The following is a 23,903-nucleotide window of genomic DNA, read 5'->3' on the forward strand; positions in this document are numbered from 1 at the left end:
AAGAGGCAGTACTAGGGTAATTGAAAGACCACGAGGAGGCACAACTGATCATAGAGGGTGAACGCATGGCAGGCATTGTGGAAAGGACACGCAAAAGACATGATGGCATTGATGAGTCAATACATTTGGTGAAACTCTAAGAACATATATGAACTTCTGGAATCAAGAGAAGAAAATTACAAGACGATACTGAAATTGTGTACCCAATATATTAGAACTGCTGAAGCCAATTACCCCAAGCATCCAGCTTAAAAGAGATTGGTTAGCTGTACACAGACTCCTGTCAGAAGATATCTTTCAATTCTCAGACCAATGCCATACAAATTCGATGTGAATAACTATGTGGAAGGGGTGTGGCTAGGCAGCCATGGAATAGGCTGCTTCACTTGGGCGCTCCGTGATCCGTCTAATGATCCGAGGAAGTGCGCGGAACCTGACTGAGTAGTTCAGCCACAAAATAATGATAACGGGGCATGAGTGTGCCGGGAGCAAGAAGCGTGCATCAGCTAGTGGATTATAACACTGTAGCGAGAGAAATGCTACCTTAAAGTTTGGGTCACGAGCGGCAAAGCCGGAAACAAGATGGCGGCGAACTAAACAAAGGATCCCCCTGGTGAGAGGAGACTGCGGAGAAGCGGGCCGCTGAGAGGACGTAAGCGGCTGTGTTACCGTGAGGAGCCTGTCAGCTGAAGAAGACTGTGTGAAGAAGGGGACGAGGAGCGCAGAGACTCGCGTGCGCAGCTGGCAGCCTCGACCGCAAGTACTGAACTCCCCGCTGTGTGCGAGGTGATAGCATGCTTCGCGCAGAGGACGGCCCGGGGAGCAGAACAGCTGATCGGCCCTGTGCCCGAGCGAAATTAACGTGGCTGGATGACCGACATCCCCGGGGCAACAATATACTTGAGTGTGTGAGCACATTAACAAGGGCACATTCAGTGCCGGTGGCCCTGCAAAGGTAGGCGCGCTGGTGTAGCGGGTGCTGGGAGGCGCCACTGAAGGGTGCACCTGGCGGCACAAAAAGGAAACCTGGCACGCGGTGCGTGGTCAGGCTGAGCGGGCTGACAGTGCAACACCACGAAGGCGAAAATATACAGCGCTCCCTGCAGCCCGCGCATAGAGGGCCTGAAAGATAACAGTAAGCGCCATGTGAGACAAGCCTCAACACAGTGGTGAGGCCCAACAGTGCAGTAACCCCATATAAGAGTTGGAGACAAGAGTGCCGCAACATCGGGACAAAGGTGTCCCTGAGAGCGTAGACTTTGTGAAGCTGGAAGCCATACTGCAAGGACAGGCCAGGGTAGCCGGAGAATGGAAAGCTTGCAGAGGGGTTGAGGATGCACGCTTGGCAAGATGAGGAGTACTGAGGAATGTGCTGGCCCAACTGGAGAGCTGCTGGACCGTTGTAGCAGGAGGAGGCCCTGTGGTCAAGTAACCCAACCAAGAAGGGCAAGGTAAACAGCTACTCGACACAGGAAAGGCCATTGAAGAAATTAGCGCCACGCAGACCGAAGGGCGCAGTACACAAACAGTGGAAAAAGGCACTGGCTGCCCTTGAGAGCAAGAGGTGTAGCCCCCGCAAAGTGGATTGGGACAAGGCGTGAGAACCATATAGGCCAGGCAGTGCCACAGCAAGCTGCAACCACGTAGAAGGAAGAACGGGGAGGCAGGGCTCGCACGCTACAGAAGTGTTGGACCTGGGTATATATGCAGGGCTGCACAATGTCGGTAAGAGGAGGTAAGGCCAAGAGCAAACAGCCCACAATGGACATTTTTGCCAAGACGCAACAGACCCCTACAACCACAGAACAGGGTGGTAGCCGCACCTGTAGATGTTACCCGGGCAAAAGAGGACCACCTGATCCTAACATCCATCACAGAGTTAAAGGCCTCGTGGGGAACAGCGATGGTAGACCCAAGAACCACTCTGGAAACCAAAATAGATGCAGTGGGAATAGAGGTCACCCTGCTGCGACAAGATGTAAGAGCGCTGGCGGAAAGAACAAGCGGCCTAGAGAGTGCGGTGAAAACCAAAACAGAAACCAGCACAAACAATGCAAAGGAAGTCCACATACTGAAGCAACAGGTGGCCAACCTTGAGAACCGAGCGGAGGAGGCGGAGGGAAGAGGGAGACGTAACAGCATACGTGTGGTCGGCCTGCCGGAGCGGGAGGAAGGCCAAGACCCCACGGACTACGTGGAGAATTTGATCCTGCAAGAGATAGGAGCCGACAAGCTTTCACAAGGATTTACTGTAGAACGAGCGCACAGGGCCCTGATAAGGAAACCGCAACCCGGGCCCCTCCCCCCCCTCGGGCAATAATAGCAAAGATCTTGAATCTTGAACTACAAAGATAGAGAGAAGATCTTGGAGTACTTTCGCAAAGATGGGACGATAAAAAGGGCTTCTGCAACCATCACCGCATATCCTGATAACGCCATGCTGGTGCAGAGATAGCGTTAGCTATGTGGCGATCAAGAGGAGACTGCACACAGCTGGGATCAAGTACATGCTGTTGTATCCCGCAAAGCGCAAAGTCCTGCACAAAAGCAGGGCGTGGTTTTTGTGATACCCCGAAGGACGCGGCAGCATGGCTGGACACGCAGGGCTGCCCGGAACGAGACGAGGAGCAAGATCGAGAGGATCATGAGAAGTGATGGGGATACATTATGTATAATACAAGGATGGGAGGGGGGGATCCTGGAAAAGACTGTGGTACAGATAACAGGAAGGGGCGAAGACCGATAATATCGAAAATTGTTGACGCTTCGACTTGGTGGACTAGAATATAAAATGCAAAAATAAATTGGGTAGCACTAAGCGCGTCTACTTTGAAGACAACAGGAGCAGCAAGATGGAGACAACTTACCCCCGGGGAGTTAGAGTAGTAGGATCGCCATTAGGGCGACTTCTCCCTGCTGAGCCGTGAGTACAGGCTATTGCCAGAAAAGGGCTAGATGCAGGGGTGCCCAAGATCCAGGGATGGAGCAAGGGAACAGTTGGGGAGGGTGTTGGGGCAGGGAAGGGAGGTGGGAGGGAGGGAGGTTGGGAAGTCTGAAGTGTTTTTAGTTTGGGGAAGTTTAAGATGGGAACAAACCTCAACAGAATGGAAATACGCTTGGTCATGGACTGCACTTGTGGTGGGAGGAGCGGGACCCTAACAAGCCATGGGGGATCTTAAAATATTTACTTGGAACGTCAGAGGGCTCAATAGCCATCTAAAAAGGAATAAGGTTATGCTGTATTTGCGCAGACAGAAAATAGATATAGCCCTGCTGCAGGCGACTCACCTTACACAGGATAAGATGGAGATGATCCGGAAGAAATGGAGAGGGACTGTAGTGGGTGCATCATTGTTAAGATGGATTTCTGAACTGGGACCTGAAGGGGCAGAGGTTCAGCAGGCCAGCCTAGCTTCTTGGAACAGGGTAACCTCTAGACAAGCCAGACCAATCAGGGTAGCGATGGCGGCGGTCAAGACTAAGTCTCAAGAGGGGTGAGGATGACGGAAAGACCTCAATGAGCACACAAAGCAAGGACACTTACAAATTACTCCAGACAGGTGTTATATTAAAAATATAGACACATTTATTACAAGGCCTTTGTAACATCGACCACAGCAAAGAATCACAATAATAAGAAAGTAAACCAACACATCTCAATCAATACAACATATATACAAGACCGAGGGGTCTAAGGAGTTATGAGCACGTAATATGTAGACCACCTAGATGGGGAGGAAACAGGCAGTGCAAGTAATCATTAGACCCAGTTCGACATCAGAAATACACCTAACTAGGAGGAAGTCCGAGCCCTATGAAGAGAGGAGCCTTATGCTCAAAAGTACCTGCCCGCGCTGGTGCCAATGGATAAAGTAGGGTCTCTTCAAGGGTCTCAGGCAGTTCAGGAAGGTGAATGAAGCGATGCAGAACAAGTCCCCACTACTCAAGCAAGGCCTCCACTTGTGGGCAGAGGCAGGGTGAGAGTGCGGGATAGAGTTGCTATTTCGAAAAGAAACAGGCTCCTGCGCGAGGGGCCACCGGTTGGGATATGCACTACTCACCGGCCCCCGACGCAGGCAGACCCAGACTTCTCCAATTCAGTTCACGTTGCTGGCAGGTTCAGCTGCGATGATCAGGACGTCTCGACACTGTGTAGATTCTGTGTAGCAGGATGCCGGGTCAAGGGTGTCCCAAATGCAGCGGACGTGCACAGGTTGTTACCACAGCAGGGCAACACGGCAACCGCGTTTCCTCTGGTCCGGGCGCACTCGTCTCACTTCAGACCCGGGAATGCCAAGTGTACGAAATTCGGTGTGAGGGTGCCGTGGACGCAGAGCAAGCAGTAGACCAAGTTTCGAGGGTTTCCCCGAAACGGCAGCGGTGACAGAGCAAAGCGTCCTGCGTAAGCCGGTCAGCCCACTGGTTGACCCAGCGACTCTTCCGAAGAGGCTTACTTGCAGGGTTTGATGAAGGTGCCGGGAATAGTTGATCCCACTATTCCAATGGGTCGAAGCGCCTTCGCAGACCTTCTAGGACGATCAGATGCAGAGGGGTCTCATAGGACGACAGCAGTTCAGGGTGCCAAACCTTCAGCGGGACACCAGCGGTTCCTCGACTCAGCTTCTTGTTGCAGGATACTTGGCTCCTTATCCCTTGTTCGGTGTTATCTCAGGAGATCGACATGGTAGCAGTGTTTTCAGCCTCCTCTTATCCAAAGTTCCCTTCGCGCCAAAACAGAGAGGACCCAATGGGAGATCTGCTCACAAACACCCACACCATACGTGGACCCATCACGGACCACCGTGATCTCAGGCATTCAGGACACTCCAGACTCTCTGGCACCCAGGATGTGTTTTGGGAACAAGCATCTCTGCCCACATCCTGGAGGCACACACAAAGCATGCAGAAGCATTGGGTTTTGCGGGAAGGTGCATGACCAAATAAGGACGGACCCGGGTGGGCTCGATCTGGGGAAGGTGAAGGGGCAAGACGGTCAGAGGACAGGACAAAGGACCTCATGGCATGGCCATTTTAGAGCCAGGCCACTCATTTGTGCCAAACGCGGTAAGCGCGGATAACATGGCGAAAAAAAGGGTTCAGAACACAAGAGAAACGATAGCTGCCACTAGTCCTCTCCGTGACACACTTGCACAGTTCATAATAAATCCAGCGAGAGTTTCTAGGGCCTTGGGAATGACTAGAGACCCAAGAGCGCGGTAAAGTAAGTTACAGTGCACTCTTGTTTCATGTTACACAAAAGCTGCAACATGAGGAAAGGACTAAGGGAAACAAAGTCTCCCAGTACTGACTGTCGTAAGGGCACGTCAGTTTCCCCATAAGAATTGAGCGAAAGCCCAGAGGAGTGCGGCAGAAGGCTGCGCTTCTCTGGCAAAGTCTAGATCAGGGTGTAAAACAACAGCAAAGAGTTTGAGGGTGGCCACATGGAGGGAAAATTACATACAATTATGAAATCTTTCCTAACAAACATATTCGGTTTATGCTAGGGGAGTGATCATTTGGGGGGCGCCGCATGTCCCGTTTCAGCTGTTGCAGGCTACAGTTGAGGCGGACGTGAGGATGGTCATAATGAGAGGATTAGTGGAAAACAGGGAGATAAGCATTATTAACACGTACACCCTGCACCAAATCACAGTGGCATATTTTAGAACCTTGTGTAGCAAACTCAGTATGTGCCTGCAAGAGGCAGTGATTGGGGAGGAGACTTTAAATTGTGTGTTAAACCCTAAAGTAGATAGATCAGATGGTAAAATGGATAGACCCACCCCAGCAGCTAGAGCACTGCAGACATTGCTGAAGGATTTTGGGTTCGAGGATGTATGGAGGACACACCACCCCCTACAAGGAGGGATCCTGACTGAACTACAAGATACGGAGAAGGAGTTAGAAAGAGCGTTAAGTGGGGGAGGTAATACCAAGGAAGATAATGAAGTAATACTTAGGCAGCAGCAGAAATGTGTGGGGCACTGGGAGAGACTGTGCAATCTTAACTATAAAAAGTATACAGAGAGACAGCATGCAGGGGGGACAAATCGGGGAGGGTCTTGGTATGGCTATACAAGAGTGAGACCCGCAGGCCCACAATCAGAATGATAACGGGGAATGATGGGAACATAGTGGACACCCAGGAAGGAGTTAACCAGGAATTTGTGGAGTATTACAGACTCCTGTATGGAGATGATGAGGAAAGTAATCGTAAATAGCAGAAACACTGGAGGATATAGGACTGCCGCAGATCAGTGCTGAAGAACGAGAGGAGCTGGATGCTGCAATTATTTTAGAGGAATGAAGAGGTAGTGAGGCAGTTGCCCACCAGCAAGACTCCGGGGACTGACAAACTCCAAAGCAAATTTTATAAGACATATAAGGACGAGGTGCTCCCCCAGCTCTTAGAGATGCTGAATGAAGCATATGAAGTAGGAAGGCTACCAGAGTCCCTCAGAGAAGCGATAATTATACCGCTTCCCAAACCTAATAAGTCTGGTCACAACTACGGCTCATACAGACCCCTATCAATGCTAAATCTGGACAGTAAAATATTGATAGCTGTCTTTGCAAACAGAATGAGGAGGGTTATTGGTAAACTAATACATCTCAACCAGACCGGCTATGTCCCAAACAGGAACATATCCAACAATCTTAGGCGACTCCATCGAGTCGTTGAGCATGTAAATGAGGACGAAGGTGAATTGGCAATTGTATCGCTGGACACAATAAAGGCCTTTGACTCAGTCAAATGGCCATGGCTGATGGCGGCCATGGCTGGCTAAGGGATAGGGCCTGGGTACCTACAGTGGGCAAAAATGTTATATAGCGAGCCGCTGGCTAGAGTTAAAACAGGAGCAGTGATATCAGAGAGGTGGCAACTTCGTAGGGGCACTAGGCAGGGATGCCCGTGGTTTCCTATGCTGTATATTTTGGCCCTGGAACCCCTGGCGATATACCTGAGGCAACAGTACGACATGATAGGCATCGCTATAGGAGGGGAACCGCATTTAAATTCCCTGTACACGGATGACATGTTGCTGTATCTACAACACCCGGAAGAAAACCTCCAGTACATTCAGTGATGGAGAGATATGCAATAGCCGTGAACCCCCAAAAATCCAGTACATTTCCGTTGGGCAGGTATAAAGGGTTCCCGTTAGAACAGCTACCGGTCCTACAGATACCATGGGAGGTTAACACGTTTTGAAATCTTGGGATAGATATATACCATACGGTGGAAGAGGAACATCAGTACAATACAGAAGAAGCGATCAAGAAAAATTGAAAATAGCATGAAGTTCTGGGTGAAGCTACCTTTGGTGATGATGAGGCGAGGGACAATGTTGAAAATGGTGGTCCTACCAAGACTCCGGCACTATTTTGGGAACATCCCATACCTGATAACAAGGAGGTTCTTTGCAAGGTTAGATGGCATGTGCAGGGATTTCCTTTGGCATGGGACGAGAAATAGAGTGGCCCTTTGGAAGCTACAAAATTCACATGAGAAAGGGGGTATAAAACTGCCAAACTATGAAATTTATTACATAGCAAGCCAGCTGCAATACGTAGCTAAATGGCTCTCTGAAGAGTCAACCTCGGAGTCCAGGCTGTTCCGACAGGACTGTGCTCCATTCTACTTAAAGGAAATTATGTGGCTGCCTAAGCCAGAAATGGAAGGGTGTCCAAAGATGATGATACTTGGGTGGAGGATGTGACGCAGGGGATGGAGAATCCATTCCCGTGTTCCCCGCAGGTACCATTAGTGGCGCTGGCGGATAAAGAAAAGCAACTAAGGATGATGATTAGGAAACACTGGGAACCTGTGGGGATAGCAACAATGGGCGATATATGGCAAGAGGGGAATATAATGGACTTTGAAGTGTTGGGGGAGGAAACCGGGTTACACGCAGGCCAGTATATCACATACCACAGAGTGGTGCGGAGAATCAAGGAGACATGGTCCGAAGTAGTATTAGAAGGAGAACCAGACAGCACCATAGATACAATATATGACATAGCAGAGGGGGGGACATGAGATATCTAGAATATATGAGCTGATGATGTCCAAAGTGGGAAAGGAAGTGGCACAGCTGAGACGGAACTGGGAAGTGGGAGCCCCAATAAGTGATGAGATGTGGGAACGAGCTCAAGGGTACCACAAAAAAGTGTCAAGGAATGCAAGACTACGAGAGATGCAATTATACATAACACGTAGGACGTATATGACACCCCAGAGAATAGCTAAATTAAAAAATGCAGGACGACAACCATGTCCCAAATGTGATGAGGAAAATGCTGGAATGGTGCATATGTTCTGGTCATGCCCAGTCATTGAGCGTTTTTCGGGTGAAGTGGCACACAAGCTAGCGGAAAAAGGAATCAAGATTGTGGACGACACAGTATGGGCCTGCTTGATAGGAGGGTTCCCTAGACCACGTAAACTCAAGCATGTAAGTAAATTAAAAGACCTAGCGTATGCACTTGCAAAGAGGATAATTGCTATGGGGTGGAAGGCATGTCATAGACCACGAATAGAAGTATGGTGGAAAGATCTCCAGAAAAGGACTGAAGCCGAAACTATGATAAGGCAAGAAGCAAGTAATGCCGGGGGGGAGGAGGAAGTTGAGACCCTCATAGCCTGGAAAAAACATAATTTAGGATTACAGGGATTAACCAGAACAAAGAAACGAATGAGATGCCAAACCACTGATCTAAAAAGACACGGGTAGAATAGCAGTCAAACACCACTGAGGCATCGCTCAAACTAAAATCTCATAGGCAATGCTGAAATCATAAGGATAAATTAGACAAGAACCGCAAATTCAAAAAGGTATATTTGGAGAGGGGTGAGAAACACAGTAGGCGGCCCCACCGTAACCTGAAGAGACACAAAAACGTGCATGTCTTGCTCAGCTTTCCATCTTCAAAGTATTTCCAAGAGTGGCTGATCTCCTCTCCACAGATACTACTATACGTATTCATCCATTGTGCCTCCTCCATGAGGACACCTTCATATGCATCTTCCTACATAAATACAACACCCACCTCCAGTGTCCGGCTGGGGCATAAAGTCAGTCGAGGCACCAATGAAAAAGTGTTCCACAATCATACGTTACAATCTCTTTGAGTACTACCCAAGTTTTTTTTTTTTTTTAATAAAATATGTTGCAGATAATGCATCTGAAAACATTTGCTTGGTAACATTGGTTAAAACTAGTGTAGTAACTTATCAAACTGGCCTACTCTGTGGCAAAAGAAACTGGCCCATTCTAGAATCAATTGCTGGTAGTTTGCCCATTGCCCTACAGACCAGTCCGAGCCTGCCCAGTTAGTTACTCAGACCTTTACAGAGGTAAAAGCAGACGGGAACTAAAGGGTATGACGGTCCCTTACTTTTTTGGGAAATCAGTGATTGGTCCCTTACTTTATTTTAACTGTGGCACTGCTCCAGGGTGTAAATGACTTTGTGAAATTAATAACTTATTCCCTACTGTGGATTTGAACCTGTGTTGTGCAGGTAACACCCCAGTGGCACACAATGCTGAGATATCTTGCAGGTGCTGGGTTATTGTTGTTCCTTTGTACAGACTGCCTGGGACACACTGCTCATTGTCAAGTAGTCACAAAGCCCTGTTCTCCACACTGATATGAGTCTTCTGCAATTAATCATGGATTGCTGCAGACACCGTGTGGAGAACAGGTAATGGGTAGGGGTGTGCCGATATAGCCCTAGACATGCCTCTTAAGAGGTGGGAATGGTGGGTGATTGGAAGGGGGAGGGTGCTTAAAGCTGCATGCTGTGTGGGATAATGGCCAACTAAGGGTGGTTATTTAAATGCTGCAAGTTTTCTTTCTTTGTGTTCTCCTCTGTCTTAATAGTTCTGTTGTAAACACAGCAGTGTTGGTTGCATTGGAGAAAAGGAAGGTATGGCGTTTGCATTGGGGGTTGAGTATGGGGTCACTGGAGAGCGGCTGGTGCCGTAGTAGAAGGTGGTGGGGCAGGGACCATAGTGCCACTACTTTTATTTGAACACTTCGACCATTGGACCTTTAAAGCACTACACTGGGAGCTAGAGCATCACTGCAGCTCTCCTGTCCCCGCTTTCTGGCGTCTTATCGGCTGGGGTTGCACCTTAAATGAAATTTTTTTGTGGGGGGAAACTCACCATGTTGGTAGCAGGAAAAGGCTGTAGTCCGCGATGTAACACCTGAAACAGAGAGAACGTAGGTTCACGTAGAGAAGGAAAGGTTTAACATTCTGCTCCCAGCCCAGCTCTATCCTCGTACGTTACTCGGCAGGAACCCGTTTGTTCATTTTGAAGTTATGTTATTTGACAGTACTATTTTGGAGGATAATATTGTCCATTTTAGACAGCAAAAAGCCAAGTTAAATAATTTAAAATGAGTGTGAAAAAAGCGACATCAGTTTAATTGGGGTCAAAATGGAAATACAAAGTCAGTTAGATGAGTTAAGGCTGGGGTCACATTCCAGCTCTTCGTATATTGGGGGTCATTACCTTTCATATACCCGAACCAATGACTACACCCATCAATGGAGGTGTCACCCTTCCCTCAGCCCATTCTGTCCTCCGCCTCACTAGTGCCCTTACCTGGAATATCTCTCCGTACTCACACCAGACTATCTATCTCTACGTCCCTGCTTCCCTTATCTTTCTCACCACTACATCCCTCATCTACGCTCTCTCAGCCGGTCTTCTAGTGACAGCAGGGAGTTCTCATTAGAGGATAGGACCTAGGAAAACGTTGTCCTCACGTGATTTGTACGTACATTCTAATGAACTAGAAGGCGACATTCCAAAATAGGCTGTGTAAGCTGTGGACGCCATGCTAGTAGACAAAACAACCAGGGGAGTATCCAGCATTACGAAAGAGGGAGGGGAGCAAGCACGAAAAAAAGTCCTGCTACTTTCGCCCCAAATGCAGCTCGCGCAATTCCATATGGTCTCATTCGCGCCCACAAACCGCCCACCCCTTCCCCAATCTACTTTTTGGGTAGTGGCAGATGGCATTTTAGCATATAACAAAACAAATAAAACTGCAGAATCATTACAGATTCAAGGAACTCCTCCATTAGAGCTCTGTCCAGGCGCTCTGGGGCAAAATACATGCAAACCTCCTAATTTTCATATGGATTGCACAACAGAAATGACTTCATAGAAAAGGACATCACAAGGAGCGTGTCCAGTATTTGATACTTGGAGGCACCATGGAGGTGACTTTTGAAAAAGTTGACATAAGTAGGCCAAGTAGCAAATAACTGGTGCAAAATACCTAAATTGCACAATTGTTACATATGGAGGAACTCTATAGTCATGTTATTTAAAAAAAAAATAACAGCAGGCTATATTAACATAAGCTCTGAAGTGAATCACTTATAGAGCTGCAGATACAGGTGGCCTCATCACGAGTTTGGCAATAACCCTTAAATGTGGCGGTAAAGCTATAACCGCCACATTTAAGAGTCTGTCAAATCATGGGCTTGGCGGATTTTCCCCCAGCTCTGCCACGATTTTGCCAATTTTAGGCGCTATTACCGCTAGCAGTAATAGCGCCGAACAATCCCCATTGGGCCCAATGGGGAATGGGAAATTCCCGAATGGGCCCAATGGGGAATGGGAACTTACTGTTCCACCAAACCTGTGATCCGGCGCTAATAGCGCCAGGGGGTTTGGCGGTAGGGCTACTAGGGTTAGCGCCCAACTCATGATGAGGCCCAGTGTGATTAAATGATCTGCCCAGGATCACACACTTTGGTTAAATTGTGATGTGGACAATTTAAGCAACTGAGCACATCTTCACAGGTTTAGTTGATATAGATATTTATTAAGGTTTCCCTTTGCATTTCATGTGCTCAAATAATACTTTATCTATTGCAATGCCTTGGAAGCAAAGCACATTACATAATAAACTATCCTTTCATAAATAACTTTACACTATATACATCATCATAGAAATATGTTGAGCAATAAGAGGATGGCTTTAGTTGTATTCTCACCATCTTTTATTTTATTTTATTCACATTTGTAGAGTGCACGTCAACCCGGGGGCGCTTGTTACAGACATATCTTAGTTACATAGAATGCATTATTTACATCCTTCAAGCAAAGTCACAATAGCATCATGTAGATGAATGTGAGCCTAACAAATCCCCCTTGGGTAAAGCCATAGTTATTATTTCATAAATCCTGCAGCATTATGCACTCGTCTCACTGATGATCACTCCCTCCCATGCACATTTTTAAAGGGACAAAAGTCCCTGCTAATAGTCCCCCCTCCCATCACTGCCTAATTGCTCACATTGAAATGCTCTGTTGACAGAGCAACGTTCGATCCCCTCTGCTGCTGCCCGGAGCTCCTTGGGACATTGTCCTGGCAACGGGACACCTCCCCCTGTTCGGAAAGGGTAAGGTGTCCTGCTGCCAGGACAATGACCGTGCATGAATTGCTCAACACACATTTTCCTCCCAGCGGGACACCTTTCCCATTGGTCACCGTCATTGAGGTGCTGAACGGGAGAGGTGTCCCACTAACAAATGTCCCTGTCAGCCTCTCAAAAGAGCCTGCGGGCGGCAGCTTGTCCCCTCTGACCCCCCCACCCCCACCAGATTCTCCACTGAAAACAACCATGGAATATTTAACTATCCTATGCAGCCCGCAACATTTGCAACCACAAATGGCAATCCTGTGTGCAGCTACGAAATTCTAGTAGACAGGTTGGGTATGGTGCGGACATATATTATATTTTGCTTCATGTGTCAGTGTAGCAGTTATAAGTGTTTATTGGTCTACAAATCATGTCTTACACAGAAAAACACTTTAGAATGTTATGTTTTCAAAGATCTTCCACCTGTATTGTTCGTTTCTTTTTTAAATGCACATATATCAATAAATAGATTGCAGTTATAGGAAATATTATACTTTGATTTGTGCCTGGGAGGATAGCTCGGTGGCAGCAGTGCTCGCCTTGGAAACAAGACGACACAAAGCAACACATGTTCGATCCCCAACAGCAACAAAAAGAAAATTCTGTAGCAGCGCCTCGATGCCCCCGGGCTGTGCGAGCGCTTTAAAACTGCAAATAAATAATCCGAATTTTTTAACAAATTAAATGTGATAATTAACAGCACACGTGACATGTGTGAAAAGGATCTGCCGTGGGATTTACTGGATCCTGAGATGTGTGGCAAACCTTATTTTCGTATCTAGTGACATTGCAGAAAATGTCACAAAATGAGTCTTTAAGGTATGAGGGGATCAGGGGAAGTTACATTAAAATAAGTGGCCAGGACTAAGCCAAGAGACAAATAAACTGTGATGTTCGGTATATCAATTGTCAATGTTAATATTAAATATGTGGCAATTTTAAGATTGAGTTTATTTTTTAGTAGCAGATAGTGTGAACGTTATCACTTGTAGAGGATTCAAATTTTGGCAGATAAGGCATAGTGAGATAACATGATTGGCCCGGGAGCACACGCTATGATTAAATGCAAAGCTAGGATTTGAGAGCAGTCTGCTCTCAGGCAATTGAACACATATTGGTCTAGCTATAATTGCTAGGAATATTGTTTGTGAAAGGTCTTTTTGCAACTTTAGTTTAAAAACACTGTCTGACTCTGGAATACATACAGGGGAAAACGTGTTGATTGTGTTTTTCTAAATGAAGTAAACTGTTGTTTTTGCAGCAGTTTCACAATTGCTTGTATTTTTATGTTCAATATGTATCTGGTCATACTGTCCAAACTAGCAATATGGCTTTAATTTAGATGATGATTCGTTTGACTGTTGAAAAAAATGAATCTCCAAGCAATGCTTTTATTATTTGTAAAACATATGGTGAGCTACATAACAAGTAATGGAAATTGAATTTTGTTCCTATGCCATTTCACCAGCGAAGGCAGGAGGGAGACACAGGGGTGGTGGTTGTTCTCACCACCCGCAACCCCATAAACATTTGACTCTTAGAAGATGAATAAAGAACACCAAAGATCGACAAATGATATAAAAGGTGCACACCTTTTGTACATAAAAAGCTGTACTGAAGTGTTTCCTGCAGAGTACAATCTTAACAGGAGATTTCACAGAGATTGTGATCAGTTGCTCAAGTGGTCTTGTGGTTAAGTGTCTTGCCCCTGATCCTAATGACTATGTTTGGACTCCCGGTATCTATTAAAGCAGTCCAAGCACATTAAAATAAACAAAGGGAACAAATTGATTTAGCTGGGAGACGTTTTTTGATGGGTCTCTGATCTGGATAAATCCAGCCCAATGCAAGCACTGTACATACCTAAAGAATATCTCCTGGTGTGACCACAGGTTTGTAGAATCAGGGAAGTGATTGGGCCTGGGACAGACAGTGCAAAGTGTTTCTACTGCATGATTGCTTGAAGGTGCAATCGAGGCAAATCCTCTTTACAATTAAGGTCTTAAAGCAGTGAGAGTAAGCAATTTTGCAGGTCTTCAAAGGTTAACAAAATCAACAGGGCTAAAGCCCAGAAATTGGGGGATGGGCGGGGTGTTGACTAACATAACACAGCAACTGAACATATCTTAAAGTGACATGTGTACATTTAATTAAATTGACCCTTCTTAACAGAAGCAAAGCACAAGACAAATGAGCATTGGTCTTTCAAAAAATGTATCATCACCACCCGGAAAATCACCAGAGAGGGGAGATTTTTCTATAATGTTACTGGTGAAGTTCAAATGATACATACTTTTTAAACCCAACAATGTATATTCACTTCAAAGCAAAATGCCAAATATGAGACATGTGCTTTTGTGACACTTTTGTTTGGTGTCATAAGTGTCTGTCCTAAGAACGTGATGACCTAGTTTTGAATCACATGGACAAAACCATTTTTTTTTTGCTTGGCGGCCTCAAAAACCCTAAAGAGTGATGCCGTATGCCCTCTGAAAAAAGTGGACGAACTTTGTCAACACACATGCATCCTTGCCTTGTGTCATAGAAATCAGCACAGGGCCAGGACCAGGGAGAGTAACCTCTCCAGTCCAGCAACCTCTCTTCCCACATCCCTGGACGTGGTAAATCATCATGACCAACTTCCCCTCTCCCATATCCCCACGTTTGCCTTTCAACAGTGCTCTGTTTTATAAAAAAAATATTTGAAAAGTGCACACAATCGAATAAAGTCAGAAATATATAAATCCTCATTGAAATATGTGAAGTAAAAAGAGTAAGATTGTGGTGCTATTTTCTCCCATCTTAAATGGAAGATTACAAACACCACAATGCAATTCTGCAGAAGGCTAAAACATGGCTTGTGGCTTTTCTTTCAAGACTCATAACAAAAGATAATGTGAAAATATAACCTGGAGTTTTTCCTCACTTGACAAAGGCTTGCATCATACATGTTGTGCGGAAAATGTGACATTGTACATAAAATAAATGGTTTTTGTTGTGGGAAACACTTGAAAATTTGCGAACTTGGTGAAAACTTGATTTGCGTGTATAATATTTTAATTGTTTGAAAGATTTCATAGATTTGGCCATCTAAGTAGTCCTTTTAATCTACTTTAAAAATAACATGCCCCTTTTGCAGTTCTCATCACTAAAAAGGTAAGAACGTCTTGTCCAAAACAAAGATCGTTAAAATGGACCATCATTTACAAAGAGCTTCTGTTTTAAATGCTTTGGTAAAATAGAAAGCGTGATAAGTAGTAACTGTAGGCCCCACAGTATCTAATGGGCCACTGGGGAGGTGTGTGAGGTGTGGCATTTATTTCTGGATGAGCGCCACAAGGGATTCGCTGGTGACCGCACAGTTTCACTGAGACAGGCAGCAAAAAGATCCTCATGCCTGCAAGCAGTGCAGCTCCTTTTTGAAAATACTGCATGCTGGTGGCAGCTGGTCCCTGCAGGGCCTCATGAGTGCTGGGCCCTGGGCACCACCAGAGACTGCCCATGTGTAGGGCCGGGTCTGCGTGTGACTGGTGGACTCCAAAAGGTATTGGAAGAAAAATGCTCTTCAAAGGCATAACAAGCATTCACTGCTGAACATTGAAGTAAAACGAATCAAAGCATGGGGTAAAATGCTCTGATTACTTTCCAGTCATTTCCATTACTCCTAGTCCTGCTCTTCCTTGTCCTAGTACTTAATTCTGAGGTAATCTTACCTCTCTCCAGGAGCCCTTCTTTTCTTTTACTTTCCCTTTGGTCTCGCCTCCTCCCTTGGGGGCATAAAGTGCTCCCAACCCGGCACACACCACTCAGTCAGCACAACCCCAGGAGGCCCATTCACTCATTCCCAGTTGGGTGGGAGAGGCGGGATGTGAGTACTGGTACAAGTAAGAGTAGGACTAGGCATAATGAAGGATACTGGTAAGTAATCAGAGCACTACCTCCACGTTCCTCTTCCTCGTTCCAGTGCTTAATTGTGAGGTATACCAACTCTAGGTAATGAATGGGCATAGAACAAACCACCCAGAGAGGTCGTGGTGAAATGCACACCCACCAACACCAATTTATTAAGGACAAAACTGTATATTGAACAGCGTCCATAATCACAAAATTACCACACTCAGCACCCTTGTACCAAAGGCTCCCACCTCATGATGGCATAGATTGAGGCGATAGTGCTTGATGAAGGTGTTGGGATCCACCCAGGTGGTGGCCCTGCAGACACCATCTCCTTGGCCTATGAGGCCTCAGGGCTCTCTCTCCCCCCACTAGGGATTCAGGGCCGTTCCACAAGGGTCATGGCAACTTCCTGAATAAAAAATTGCCTTGCTTCTGCCCAGGAAGTTGCCATGCCTCGGTGAAACTGCCCCGAATCCCTTGCCGGGGGAGGGAGGGGCCTGAAGCCTCGCAGACTAGGGAGATGGTGTCCCGCAGCCAATGACTGACTGTGGGGATGGCTGTATTTCTCCCCAGAAAGGGACCTCTGAATGTAAAAAACAGGCTACTGGAGGTCCTGAAGGGAGGGCTCCTCTCTTAATATGCCAGGACGGCCCTACTAATATCCAGGGCACCCCAGAGCACCTCTTCAGGGGAAGATGGGTTGGGGAAAAAACATAGGCAGGACAATCTCCTGGGATTGGTGAATCCACTTTGAGGAGGAAGGAGGGATGACACCTAAGGAACAAGGGGTGCTCACCAAGTATGGAGCCTCACAAGATAGGGCGCCAACGGTCTCCCAGCCCGTCAGTCCCAGGTAATGGCGGCCAGAAAAATTGCCTTATATATCAAGAATTTCAACTGGACCTCACCCAACCAAGGATTCAAAGGTGGGCAATTCGAATGCCCTGAGAACCAAGGGGAGATTCCAGGGAAGAAACCCTGTAATCAGACCAGGCCTGGACAGAGAGAAGCTCTTGAGGAACCTAGCCACTAAGTCTTGAGTATCAGGGTTATTACCCCCAGAGAACCGGAACGAGCGGATAGCCGCCTGTGATGTCCACGTGATCTGTGACAGGGTCAGGACAGATCATGTGAAGCAAAGGCAATAAATGGGAGCGAGAAATCCTGCCAAGGCATTCTCCACTCTGACACCGGAGAAAGTGTGTGGGCCCTGCCAGCAAGGCTCATCAATCACACTGGTGATGAGGAGGTGCGACCACACTCCTGCTGCGGGCCCCACCAGAAACAGCAATTCACGCTGTCCCAGCATTGCGCCCCAGGCACCACAGGGACCGCTGATTCATGTCGCGCCCCCCCCTGGTGCCTGGGCATCGATGGAGCACCTGTGACAGAGGAGAACGACTTCCATCAAGGACAGTAAGTGTGCGTCCTGGCGTTTTGCCCCAGGCACCCCAGGGCCAGCTGACTCGTGTTGTACCCTTCCCCACACAGTGCCTGGACATCGGTGGAGCGCTGGGGACAGAAGAAAAAAATCTGCAGTTTTCAAAGTAATTAAGTGCGCTGCAGGTGCCCCCGTCATTGCCTCACCATTAGGAAGCACACCACGTGCCAAGCTTCCACAACACAAGCACCACAAAGCAGAGAACAACGTATCTGGCATCTGGATTCACAGTCACTTACCACCACACAGCACTGAGCCCCAGGCATCAAGCATCCTGAAACACAGGACAACCACCAGCAACCACAAAGCACTGGCCCCCAAACCTCATCCAGGGGCCCCACCAATAAAGACAACTGCACAGCACAGCAGCTGGTGACACACACACACCTCACTGGCCAAGCCAGCACTGAAGCGGCTAGCAAACAGCCACAATACACCATAGAGGAAGAGACAGCTACAAAGCGGCCATACTCTCCTGTGAACCACGCACCATGGCAGATGACCCGACAGCAACGCCACAGAGGAAACAAGGCCAGAATACTGACACCAACACGTGGCTAGACACTGCGCAAGGAACATATATGCAGCCATTTCAATCTTTTGGGCCATGTGCAGGGCTCCGCTGGGAGCTCTGGATCCAGCAATTCGAGCTGAACCTCAAATCACGTGACATCATCGCAGAGGAGAAGAAAAGGACATTCCTTATGCTCCACCTCTGCACCATGGCCCTCAGACTATTCAACGCACTCCTGAACCGAGGCACAGAAGACGACTATGAGACATCGAAGGCCATCCTCACAAAGAAATTGAAGCCCCAGATTAGCCCAGACTTTGAGGGTTTCAAAATAAGGACTTCCATGGCCGACTGAGAGAGATGGCCATCGGCTGTGACTTCCCGGATGACAAGTTTGCAGTGAGGCAGCAGGTCATAGATGGACTCTACTCCGAAAAACTCAGAAGGTCCATACTGTCAGAGACGAATCTCCCGCTAGACACCATCCTGACCATGGACCGACAACGAGAAAGAACGGACGGACACGTGGCTGAAATGGGGTAAATTATCAGTCGCCTGCCACTGGACACAGAGACGCTATGCAACCGCATGACCACCATCAATGCCCTGCAACAGAACAAATCCCCACAAGGACAGGCAGCAAGCAAGCCCGGAGATTGCCTGTGGTGTGGTGGACAGCACCACAAAGGAGAACCCTGCCCAGCATATGGCACCACGTGTAGCAAGTGCAGGAAAGTCAACCATTACACGTCCGTATGCCTGAACTCCCAGAGAACCAGAGCCCACTCGCCCCACAGGAGAACTCAGGACTGAAGGAGTGACACAGGGCCCAGGAATGCACAAACAGTCTGCCCCAGACAACCTGGAGAGGACAGGCCTGAACAATTGAGGGAGAAGACAACGATAGCAGCAGAAGCAATGACGATCAGCTGAGCAGAGAACAGTCCCCAAGCCACCCGAACCAGCACAGTTGGCCAAAGCATGAGAACGCTCACATGATCTCAGCCATCAAGCTGGCCCAAGGCTGACCCAACAATGGCAGCAGATCACACCGGAGCTGCACCATCACTGTCGGAGACATCCCAGTGATGATGATGCAGGAGGGGAGCGAGGTGAGGGGAGCGACCGGCGGGAAACAACAACGAAGGAAAAATAATACTAACTAAGGCAGCAGAAACGTCAAAGGGTTCGCAAGGAGGTACAGAGAGGCAGAAAGGTTTCACCAAGGGCAAAATGGAGCGAGCAGGAACGGAGTGAAAATACTCCTAAAGTGGCAACACACAGAGGGGCGGGGCCAGAGAGTTGAAATAGAAAGTAATGCTAAAAGACTAGACCGGTACTCAGGACTATGATGGCACGTTAATGGTGGATCTTCCACCTTGTCCAGTGCTTCCAAAATCCGGCCCTCATGACAGACTGCGAAGCTTAAGCAGCCCCAAGCGGTGCAGATATGCATCGATATGCACCTGCCAAACGTGGCAATTGGGCGAGAGGGACACATAACGCCAACAGTAGATGAATCAATAGTAGACCTGACAGTCGCCACCGTCTTCAAGAAGCTGGACTTAAGGTCAGGGTACCAGCAGATCAGCCTGGCAAAAGAATCAAGATATATCAAAATGTTCTCGTCACCCCTAGGGCTGAGAAGATATCATCGGCTTAACTTTGGAATTTCGTTGGCAGCAGAAGTGTTCCAACACGAAATAGGAAAAGGACTGCAAGACCTCCCTAGGGTCACAAATGTCAGCGATGACATCCTGGGGTACGGCAAAACCAAAAAAGAACACAAAACCTGGCGGGCTGCCACACTACAGTGGCTAGAAGAGTCAGGGTTAACACTCCAAGAGGAGAAATGTGAATTTGGGAAATCTACATTAACTTTTTTCGGGTATGTCTTCAACGAGAAAGGTGTATCCCTGGACCCCTGAAAAGTAGAAGACATCAAAAATGCCTGAGCACCGAAGTCCGCAGCTTCCTAGGTATGGCAACATACTGCAGGCGGTTCATCCCTGACCTGGCCACCATAGACACCCCCCTGCGGGAGCTCACAAAAGCAAAAACGACATAGGAGTGGGGAGCGACTCAAGAGACAGCATTCCAGAAGATCAAGGACTCACTGTCCAGCAACGCCAACATGGCATTTTTTGACACATCCAGAAAGACAGAATTACTAGTGGACGCCAGTCCAGTTGGCCTCAGAGCAGTCCTTACCCAGACTGACCGAGACGGGACCGTTGTCCCCATTGCATTCGCCAGCCAAGCCCTCACTCCCACAGAAAGAAACTGCGCGCACATAGAAAAAGAGGCCCCCGCCATCATATGGGGGTGCAGACACTTTGACGTTTACATGCTGGGCCATCCCATGACCTTACTAACGGACCACAAACCCCTGGTACCAATATTCAAGGGGTCAGCACCACACCCCCAACCCCCGCAAGAATTGAATGCTGGATGCTGCAGCAATTCAAACTTGAAGTACAGTACCGGGGAGGAGCGGACAACCCTGCAGACTTCCTGTCCCGAAAACCCCAACCAGCCACAGCAATAGAATGCGAAGCAGCCAAGGAGACCGAAGAACACATATGCCAGATCATTGCCTGTGCCGAACCGAAAGCCATGAAGCTACAGGAAATCGTGGAAGAAACAGACAAGGACCCCTGCCTCCAAAAGACCAAAGAAGCAGGAGATGATGCAAGCCCTGTTTGGAATACGACACAAGCTGTCAGTGTCTCTGGAAGGCGTAATCCTTAAAAGTCACTGTATCGTCTTGCCCACCAACCTCCACAATAGAGCGCTCCAGCTCGCACACGAGGGGCACCAGAGCATCATGAAGACCCAGGCATTCCTCAAATCTCGAGTATGGATGCCATAAATACAAGTGAAAGTCATGAACCTTGTTGTAGCCTGCACGGTGTGCCTAGCCACCTGCAGACCGGCACCACCAGAACCCATAGCCTGCCCCCCAAGAAGTGAATGCTGCTGGGATTCAGTGAGCGTAGACTTTTGCACCATCGCCAACGAGGCCTACCTCCTGGTAGCAGTGGATGAATATACCAGATACCCAGAGGTCGAGCCAGTTAACTCAACGGACGCAGCCTCTGTCACGACAGCGCTGGAGAAGATGTTCGCAGTCCATGGCATACCATCGTCAATAAAGAGCAACAATGGGCCCCCATTCACAAGCAAGGAATTCAAAAGTCATCAACGACATGGGGATTCGCTACCACCATAGCACACTGTACTGGCATCCAGTCAATGCTGACGCAGAACGATTTGTGGCGTCTATCAACAAGTGCGTGAAGATCGCCAAAAACAAAAAACGTCCATGACTACCGGAACTATACCAGTTTCTTTGCTCGTACAGAAAAAAAACCCACTCAGCCACTCAGGCCAGCCCTGCAGCCCTAATGTTCAGCGAACCCATTCAAGCAGGACTTCCCCTACACCACCTGTGGCGACCCCCACAAGGATATCTGGGGAAAATTGAATGAAGGATACAAGAACACAATGCAAGGGAAGACCACGTAAGACGAGCGACAACAAATCACCTCAGAGTGGGGGACACAGTACTCATCAGGAACCGCACACCTAGGCAAAAGATGACCCTCCCCTATGAGTCTCTCCCCTGGACCATTACCCCCGAAAACACAGGCTAGCTACAGCTGTACAAGGCCCAGAAACAGTCACCAGGAACATGTCCCACTTTAGGCGGACGCCATCTACCCTGTGGGAAGAAACTCAACAGGACAAAGATGCTCCCTCCATGCCTATGGAACAGACACCAATAGCGGAAGCCCAGGGAGAAACATTGGATCCAGAGACTCCGGCAGCCCGAGACAGAGAAAGGAGTCCACCCAGATCAGCAACCCCAGGAAGGGAAGACGAAGGGCGATGCTCACGCCTGAGACAGCTGCTGCCATCCACCCAACTCCAAGGAGATGTACTGCATGGCATCTACAAACGCACGTGAGCGAGAGCACACGGGACAATCACCACCAGCGACCACCCCAATGTTTAAAAAGTATTACTGTTAACTTGATTGTTGGTCAAAATTGTTTGTTGGTCTAAGTTGGAGAGAGATGTGATGTCCACGTGATCTGTGACTGACAGGGTCAGGACAGATCACATGAAGCAAAGGCAATAAATGGGAGAAAGAAAGACTGGCAAGACATTCTCCGCTCTGACACCGGAGCAAGTGTGCTGTGTCCCGTCATTTCCCCGCGCAGCGCGCCCTGCCTGCCATTCCAACCAAATCTGCAAGCCTGTAGGCCCTGCCAGCAAGGCCCATCACACCACCCACAGTGAGTATGAAGGGCAGACACAGAAAATCCCAGATTGAAACCTTCCTACAGGCATGGAAGGACGCATGCCCCAGGGCCCGAGGTGGCCCATTACAAAGATTGAATCACAACAGCAGGTGTAATGTCACTTTTTGTTACCTGTCAAACAATCCTACACCTGCTGACTGAGCATGCGTAGTGTCTCTGTGGATTTTGTTGACACTGTGAATGTGGTGTGCCTGTCTTTCTGGAGTCCCGTGGGTGCAGTGTGTTTAACTTTAGGAGAGCCAGGCTGACTGAAAAAACCTCAGAGTGAAGCCGTGTCAGGAGCGGCGACTCCAAAAGAGACGGAAAGGGCATGAACCCAGCGGACGAAAAGAACACAAATCCAGTGGCCAGTAGCACGGTTTGGCGCTTGCAACCAGGAAGCATGTCCTCTCATCAGAGCAGAACAGAGGGGAGTTGTAATCCTAGCCAAAAATCCTACTAACTACATGGTATGAATGGGACTGCTGCTTAAAAAACTTTTCATGTTTTTAGTGTTCACATTTAGCACAGTCAGTGCTAGTGGAGTGCCATACAATCAGAGCGAGTTTGCTGCTTAAAGCACTTCTCATTTCGTTTGATGTTCACAAATACTGGACTGCTATGTAAGAAGGAGTGGGGAGGTAGGGTGCAAGTGAGGTTTTTCTGTGGTGGGGCAACAGGGCGTCAGGTGGGGGATTTGTGTAATGGCCTGTGTGGTGTGGCACGTTCCAAAAAGGATGTCTCTGTAACGGTATGACAGGATATTTGTGTAGTGTGGAAGGTCACCATATGTGGCACGGGACCCCGGCGGCAACGTGTTCGCCTTGGTAGTAAGACGACGCGAAGCAACACAGGTTCGATCCCAGGGTCCGGGCTTAGAAACCTCTGGGTATTTAAGCACGTTATAAATACGCAACTCGGACAAAAACTACTAGCAACTGAAAAAAAAAACGATAATTCCTGTAACAGCGCCTCGATGCCTGTGTGCTGTGTTAGCGCTTTAAATATGCAAATGAATACATATGTGTTTTGCGGTGCGTATGGACGCAGTAGGGGTTGGAGCTGAATATGGCATGTGTCATATGCCAGTGACACGTGCCACTGCATGTCACCACTACAAGTGACACGTGCCACTAGCAGGTGTCACATGCCATGCCACAAAAAATGGTTTCACGTGTCACGGTAAGTCTGTCTCTTCGTTTTTCAAATTATAATCCTCCTTTTTAAAAATAAAAATACGAAACGCCAATTTTATTCCTTTTTTGTAAAAATTAAAATGCTCTACAGAGGATT

General features: G+C 47.9%; 1 protein-coding gene across 1 annotated transcript in view; it reads right to left on the minus strand.

The window, feature by feature from the left end:
• Positions 1–10,769, minus strand: part of RABGGTA (Rab geranylgeranyltransferase subunit alpha) — a 437,416-nt gene extending 426,647 nt beyond the window's left edge. The window contains exons 1-2 of the mRNA XM_069633985.1: positions 10,617–10,769; positions 10,173–10,214 (exon numbers count right to left, since the gene is read on the minus strand). Of these exons, the coding sequence (XP_069490086.1) occupies positions 10,173–10,175 (3 nt within the window). The 5' untranslated portion in view covers positions 10,176–10,214; positions 10,617–10,769. The remainder of the gene's footprint in view (positions 1–10,172; positions 10,215–10,616) is intronic.
• Positions 10,770–23,903: the final 13,134 nt, after the last annotated feature.

The sequence above is a fragment of the Ambystoma mexicanum genome, chromosome 13 (assembly GCF_040938575.1).
Source record: "Ambystoma mexicanum isolate Mex_15411 chromosome 13, UKY_AmexF1_1, whole genome shotgun sequence".
In the NCBI taxonomy this organism is placed as follows: Eukaryota; Metazoa; Chordata; class Amphibia; order Caudata; family Ambystomatidae; genus Ambystoma; species Ambystoma mexicanum.